Source organism: Lycium barbarum, chromosome 3, assembly GCF_019175385.1.
Source record: "Lycium barbarum isolate Lr01 chromosome 3, ASM1917538v2, whole genome shotgun sequence".
In the NCBI taxonomy this organism is placed as follows: Eukaryota; Viridiplantae; Streptophyta; class Magnoliopsida; order Solanales; family Solanaceae; genus Lycium; species Lycium barbarum.
In genome coordinates, this window is record NC_083339.1 from 91,423,155 (window position 1) to 91,431,217 (window position 8,063).

The 8,063-nt window shown below is 36.1% G+C and overlaps 1 protein-coding gene and 1 non-coding gene across 2 annotated transcripts; one reads left to right on the plus strand and one right to left on the minus strand.

Moving 5' to 3' along the window:
• Positions 1-2,617: 2,617 nt before the first annotated feature.
• LOC132631609 (glyoxylate/succinic semialdehyde reductase 1) lies at positions 2,618-7,872 on the plus strand. Its single transcript, XM_060347234.1, has 8 exons — positions 2,618-2,911; positions 4,127-4,237; positions 4,324-4,425; positions 5,132-5,233; positions 6,223-6,338; positions 6,765-6,843; positions 6,928-7,098; positions 7,611-7,872. Exons 1-8 carry the CDS (start codon positions 2,804-2,806, stop codon positions 7,701-7,703), a joined length of 882 nt encoding a protein of 293 aa, XP_060203217.1. The 5' UTR covers positions 2,618-2,803; the 3' UTR covers positions 7,704-7,872.
• LOC132634587 (U6 spliceosomal RNA) lies at positions 3,299-3,400 on the minus strand. The gene has a single exon (XR_009580287.1). It is a non-coding gene; the product is annotated as a U6 spliceosomal RNA (small nuclear RNA).
• Positions 7,873-8,063: the final 191 nt, after the last annotated feature.

The window sequence follows — 8,063 nt, forward strand, 5'->3', positions numbered from 1 at the left end:
AAAACTGAATATTGATAAAGCTTCACGGGGGAATCCTGGAAGGGGACTTTTGTGTAAGATATGAGAAGGGTGATGTACTGCAGGAACAAGCCAAGGAAATGGAGGATCCTCTAAGCATCAACACACAAGAAGAAACCATGGCTATATGGTGGACTCTCAGGTACATGATGAGTAATCAGAAGGATAAAAGTAGGATAGAAATAGATTCCTTGTTACTGAAGAACATCATATAGAAAACTTGGGAAGTCCTTTGATGAATCATCACCATGATAGAGGAATTTGGAGGATCATGGATGGGAAAACTGGGGTGATAACTTATAGATACATTGAAGGAAATAAGTTAACTGATCACTTAGAAAATTTAGCTCTGGATAGAGGAGACATCCTGGCTAATACTTTTCAGGAAATGGAAATCCAATGCAGAAGGATTATGAACAGTGACAGATTAAAGAAGCCATACTTAAGGGTCCGGAAATATAGCAGAAACTGAAGTTACAAAGAAATGGGGAAAGAAAAAAATCCTTATATTCAAATTCTAAGGAAGGAGAACAGTGAGGATTTTCTTACTTACAGTTTGTTACTTGTTTCAGATACAAAATTCTCATCACATAAAAGAAGGAATTTTCAATAGAAACATCATCAAGACAAAACGAAGCTGAATGGGACTGAAGAGACACAAAGAAACAGTAAATACCAGCATTAAAGTAGGGGTTACCAGAGACTGGATAAGATTGTAGCTTTTTACAATGCATTGAATTGGCTATTGTTTACTGTGTAGTATTAGTACCTTTGGGTGCTCATTATATTGAACAATAACCAATAGAATATAGTATGGAGCAAGGACAATACAAAAATGAAGTAACTCAAATGAGAAATGCAGATAACATCATGAAGATAGGAATGGGACAACAAAAAAAGAAGAAGAGATTTCAATGCAGACATCTACAATTGACACAGCAGTAGCAGTAGTTTCACTACATGAAGACAACACAAGAAGATAACAGAAGAACAAACAGCCAAGTCAACACCTCCAAAAATTCACACTCAAGTTTAAAATCCAGACAATAGGAAGCAATTTTACACTTCCGTTTTCTTATAGTAGCTAGTTCTTATTTTTTTACATTCTGTAGTAGATGTAAAGATTTTACTAAACGGTTCATTTTTTTATTCTATATTAATAAAATAGTCTCTGAGATAACAATCAGGGACTTTGATTAAAAAATAACCATATCTAGCTCAAAATTCAAGTATGAAACCTCCTTATTCTTCTTCCGCTTATTTTTTGTTGGGTATGAAACTGTTTTTTGCATTATTATGTGATGAAATAAGTGAGGGTTATGGTGGTTTTTAGTGATGGAATCCTTGGATTGTAGGTTTGTATATCACATGTGTCCTATATATGTCACATGTATCAGTATTATATTCATGACATGAACGTGACATACAATGATATACAGTGACATACAAGTGTACATGGAGGGAAACAGTTTAAGAAAACCATGAGAGAGAACTCCGGGAAGAAGCAACAACAACAAACAATAACAAAACTCCAGTGAGGAAGCTCCAACAACGAACAAAACTCCGGCAGTTTTTCAGTGAAGCAAGGTTGAACTTCGGCAAAAGGTGGTTGGAATGGAGACAACAACAGCAAAGATTTGCGGGAAATAAAAGATGTCCAAAATTCTTAATTCTGTGACATATGTTAGATATTGTCTGTCTTTAGTAAAAATTGTGCTCTGAAGATACTGCGTAAAAGCCCATAGTCCTTGTGCGGATTGCTCTTCAAATACACTGGTCTTTAATTTTTGCTCCTCAAATTGGTGGTCTTTAATTTTTGTCTTTCGCTTAATACCATGAGGTTTGGGGTTCAAACCCCTACTCAGTCCAAAAAAAAAAAAAAATCGCAAGACAGAGTTTTGTAGCAAAGTTAGGCCTTAAGGCACAATTTTGCAAAATTCTAATTGAGTAAAAAAAACATTCTTAATGCAAACTTCTACCTTAAGGTAGAATTTTGCCTTATGCCTGAAAGAAAAACTTTACTTTATGATAGATTTTGGCTTATGCTTGAAGGCAAAACTCTGTCTTAAGTAGAGTTTGCAGTCAAACTCTACCAGATCTGACAGAATTTAAGTCAAACTCTGCCTGATCAGGGAGAGTTTGACTGCAAACTCTCAAGAAACTCTGTCTTGCGAATTCAAACTTTACTTTGCGATTTTTTGTAATTATTTTTGACTGAGTGGGGATTCGAACCCGGAACCACAAGATTTTACAAAGGGGAAAAAATTAAATACCACCAATTTAAGGGACAAAAATTAAAGACCATCCCCGAATAAGGACAGTCGTGCAAATTGCCCCAGTATTTTTGGGGCCAAGTATTGGGCTAATTATCTAATCTTTGGGATAAGAATACAGCCCAAAATGAGGAAGCTTATGAGAGCCGGCACACAGAGGATCACACCTCAATCTCTGCTCCCATAAAACAGGAAAAAAAACAAATGGACGAATCAGCAAATAGTGTAAACGAGTGGAAGAGAATCTCCTCGACGTGGCACTAATCAACTGGTCAATCAGCTACAAAACAAGCAGATATCAGCAGAATCAAATTATATTTTAGTATTAAATAAGGAAAGTGATTTTCCACCAAAGAAAGAGAAAGGAAAATTTGATTTAAATTGTCTGCACTTATGTTTTAGTGCAGTGTAAATCTAGTATGCATTGTCATATTTAGTAATATATTTGCACCAAGCAGCTATAATAATAAGAGTAATAATCAGCGGAGATAGTAAGATAGAAGAGAGGAAAAATGGAGGAAATAGGGTTTTTGGGGATTGGTATTATGGGAAAAGCAATGGCCGTGAACTTGCTGCGCCATGGTTTCAAGGTTACTGTTTGGAATCGCACTCTCTCCCGGGTATACTTCTTCATCTTCATATCCATAAAGTTTTTATGAAACAAGAAACAAGTCAAATGGGTAATGCCGACAAGGGTGCATAAGAAAAGAAAATATATGAAAGGAGGGATTTTGGAAAAAAATGAGATAGAAAGATGGTATTTTTGTCTGATGTTTCGATGGTTATTGGCTGACTGTTGATATAAGCAGTAGCTGATATAAGCTTAAAAATATTCTATCAGACACTACAACTTTATATCTAGCCTGCTTTGCTATCAGCTAGATTGTTTTTTTCTGACTACTTATTATTATTGTGAAGCCTTTTCCTGCACTTGAATGGAACTCCCTGAAAAAAAAAATGGATCTTCCTATGCTACTCTTTTTTTTTTTTTTTGAAACTAGTAACTTAAAAATTTGGACCATTTATTGATTTGTGCGTGTCATCCTTGTGCAGGGCCATGCTAATCTTCTCTGTATGGTTCCAATTTTATCGGATGTCCCGGAAGGGACCTATGCTATGCAACTATGCTATTCCTTAATTGCATCTACTCTGTCTGCACTGTTTGAATAGAGATGGATTTGATTAACTGGATCCCTCGTGTGTTCTATCTTGAATACATTATTTTTTTCAAAAAATAAAAAATAAAGCTCCCTCTGCGTTTCTGCTTTATTTCCAAGTTATGTTTCTCTTGGCCTCTGAAATTATGAACACAACTATTTTTAACCAAGAAATCCCTGAGGGTAGCCGTACGGTTTGACACTCGGTGTGAATAGTAGGTTGCCCCTCTTAACTTTTTTCTACTTGAATATCAGGTTTTTTTGCTTTTGTTATGGTAAGATTCTAACCCAGTGCGGGCCAGTGGCATGTGCTAACCTACACATCAGGTGCTGCGCTCTTACAACTAGACCAAACTCCTTGGGCCTAAGGTTTTGTAGTTTTTTAGTCATCTGTTTTGCTAGTTTCCAGTACAAGATCAGGGCCTTTTAAAGTCCAATAGCTGAAATGGATATGGGAACTATTTATGATAATTTCACATTTTTATGACTATCTCAAAATTTTAATAATTATCGGTTCGACTTGTATAGAGTTGATTATTACCTTTACATTTATAATGATTGAAACGATAGCAATCCTTCCCTTAGTGCAAATATACTATTCTTATCATCAATAGTTAGTCTGCTATCAAACCTTGTATATTCTGCAATATAAACAAAGAACTTTTGTGATGAATGCAGTGTGATGAGCTAGTGCAACATGGAGCTTCTGTTGGAGAAACTCCTGCAGCAGTAATCAAGAAATGCAAGTATACAATTGCAATGTTGTCTGATCCAGCTGCAGCTCTTTCAGTTAATCACACTATACAAACATACATGTCAATTGAATTCAAATCATTGAAGTTTGTACTAATGAGAGTTTCTTTGTGGTCACCTAGGTGGTTTTTGACAAAGATGGTGCTCTTGAGCAGATATGTGGTGGAAAGGGGTATATTGACATGTCAACCGTTGATGCTGATACTTCTTCAAAGATTAGTGAGGTTGGCATTTCATGCTTACCTCGGTTTTTCTTTTCATTTGGGAACTCTAAGTCAAGTTACATGTTCTTCATTTGAGCTAAAGTAGCTTACTATCAGTTACTCGGCTTGTTTCTTGAATTTTCTCTCTTGAAGAATCTAGTTTATGATTAATACTGAATATATTAGTTTGATATCTCCTCAGAAATACTCTCTGAGACTGCTGATATTGGGGGGAGCAGGGGCTGGTGGAGTATATTTTTACATGTTAACTAATGAAGGAGATGGAAAGAGGAATCACTTTTTTTATGTTTTCTTCGTTCCTTCCACATAGGGACAATACACCAGATTTCCTGTTATAAAAATCAACAAAACTGAGTTAGATATGAGGGATGTCTTTCAGAATCATGAAATCAACTAAGTTTCTGTATCTCATGCCTCTTGTGATTCCCTATTAGGACAGACAAGCTCAAATTTGGTATCATTTCAGTCCTTTCTATTCATTGTAAAACATGTCATTATGAAATGTTATAACCTCATAATTTGGAATCACTGTTAAGTCCAAATATCTCCATCCAAATGGACCCTTATGTATCCGCTTTAGAGTTCATGCTTTTATTTACCTTTAGCTTACTCCATAGTTTCAATGTGAGTGCTGATAGAGTGAGGGAAGGGATTAGTGACAGTTGAGAGTAAATTACTAACATTTGCAATACTTTAATGATTCCAGGCCATTACTTCAAAGGGTGGTTCTTTTGTTGAAGCTCCAGTTTCAGGGAGCAAAAAGCCAGCTGAAGATGGCCAACTGGTAATCCTAGCAGCTGGGGACAAGGTAAAATTATTCAGCTGTTTAATGGAAGCAAACTCTTAAGTTACTTCCATATTTATCTCTGGTTTTGCATGAATTTGAAGTTTGAACACAACATGGGACTTGTAAAAAGCGATAGTCACACATTGAGTAAATATAGCAAGGTACATTATAATGTGTGCTTAAAAAATGATTTACGTGTATGAGATTTGTCTTCAAGCATTCTTATATCTTCTCGTTATTTCTCATAGCAATTCATATAGAGCTGTGGCAATCTTTTTTACTAGCTACCTCAAACTATAATGAAGATACAAGTTGACATAGCAACATATGGACTGAGTTACTTATCTAACGTGTCCATGGTGTGTCCATTCAGGGCAAATGTTACTTGCAGTTTTGACTTTGAGGCCAGGAGCTCTAAGCTACGAATTGTAAAATCCTTAATTGGTTGAAGAAAAAAATGCTCCCAATTTTTAAGGTCTAGAATTGTCAAACCCTTCAAAGGTTTTCATGAAAAATAGCTCCCAACCTAAGATCTCAAACTGTCTCACCCCCACCAATTTTGATGAAAATTAGCTTCCAACGTCTTTTGTGACCGGAGACAGAGAAGTGAGTGGCTCTCTCTGCATACTCTATATAAGTGGAACATATCTCACTCCTTAGACTACACAAATCAAATAATTTTATTCTCAAAAAACTGTTGTTCTGTTTTATAGTCCAAATATGTTTTGTCTTGTTTTGTTTCTTGAAACTAAACAATATTCTTAAAACACAAAAAAATTCTCTGATAATAATCTCAATAGCAATTCTCCAATATTGTGTGCAACTATGAGCAAACTCTAGTGCAGACTGAAATATGCATGTGTAAATGTGAAAATGAACTACACGTAGTGAGATCCCCTCTAATGTGAAAATGAACTACAAGTTATCTTAGTATCTGCAACTAAGCAACCTTCCAAAATGAACTTGTGTTGCTCTTGTGTCAATTTAATTTTTTTGTTCAATCCTTGTAGGCTCTGTACGATCAAGTACTACCTGCTTTTGATGTCTTGGGAAAGAAATCCTTTTTCCTGGGACAGGTTGGGAATGGAGCAAAAATGAAACTTGTTGTTAATATGATAATGGGCAGGTAATTTCAATTAACTTTTATGTTCGCTTTGTGTCTCCAAATTTGTGTGGACTTGAGGGGTAATTGTTCTGGAAAATGCTTGCAACAGTAGTCAAGTGGTGCTATTTTCTTTTCTTTTTAATTGCTTCATCTCTAATTGGATGACCTTTTATTATGGGTCATCTTGAATCGTGATATAATCTTACTTGAGCTCACTGAAGTGCACTGTTGCAAATTTTTGCCTGTCACTCACGTATCTCGTGACTTTTAGCATTCATCATGCTTCTATTATTGAAGTTATTGAAGTAACAACATAAACTTATCTATTTTTGACTATTCCGTCTACCAATTTGTTAAAACTTTCCTTGGCAGGAAAACATAAAACTTGAGTGAATTCTGTCTTGTATATTATGAGGAGAATAAATTTTGATATTCCCTAATGTGCAGCATGATGAATGCATTTTCGGAAGGAATTGTACTGGCTGACAAAAGTGGATTGGACCCTCATACCCTTCTTGATGTGTTGGTAAGCCTAGGCCATAGATTGCTATTTCCCTTAAGACATTTAGTTAATTTCCGAGTAAATATTCAGAATTTGTCTTTCTCACAGGACCTTGGAGCCATTGCTAACCCAATGTTCAAAATGAAAGGGCCTGCCATGATAAAAAATAGTTACCCACCCGCATTTCCTCTGAAACACCAGCAGAAGGACATGAGGTTGGCTCTTGCACTCGGAGATGAGAATGCTGTGCCAATGCCAGTCGCAGTTGCTGCAAATGAGGTACGGGCCATCTTCTCGTTTATGATGTTCGATCTAAATATCTCATTCGTTCCAATCAATTTGCTCATTTTTTCAATCTAAACGTTTGTTGCTTAACTTTTACCAAGTGGGGAATGAGTCCCAGCAAAGGAAGTCTCACTAGTGCACTTGGCCTGTTAGAGCTAGTCCATAAAGCAACTCTCTGTGCCCTTGCCCCTAGGCTATAGGAAAGAGATGAAACATGTTATAGTGAAGTGTAGCGTCAACCTTTTCTCGTCTTCTGAGATATAACAGATAGAGCCCACAAACTAATTACCTTCCTATACAATTGCTTTTGTAATATTCTGAGGAAGTCAAAATGAAACTTAAAAAGCTTAGTGCTGGCACGAAAGCACACGAGATTGAAACTAGACATAAATTCTGATTGTTTTCTTTAATATTTCAAACATGTAAGACATATGATATTAGTGATGGAATTTGCCCTGATGCTATTTTCTAGTTGGCATACTTGAGAGTGCCCCTTTTGCCTGCAGGCATTCAAGAAGGCGAGGAGCTTGGGCTTGGGAGACCACGACTTTTCGGCTGTGTTCGAGACTGTCGGCAAGGGTGCTCAAAGTTCAACCTGAGTGCAACAAGATGTACTATCATAGCATAAAAACTTGGAGATCATGGCTGAGTCCTTTTTTGCTCTCTGAAATGATTAGTTACATTGAACTTTTAAGAATTATAATGGAACCTTTCTATGAACTTTTTAAGTACTTGCACGTATGAAAAGAACTCCTTTAAAGTGAAAAATTTGAGAATTTATAGGCTCTCTTCCATTAAGTAGAGGTTTGTTATAAAACCACCATTTGCATGTTCATGCAAAGAGAGTTAAACGTCATCTTGGATTTGAAAGTAGATTTAAGGTCCGGAAGGGGAAAAAGCATAATTCCTGGAGAAATTTTAAATAACCATTTGCCAAGTAAACTTGAAAGAACGTTTTA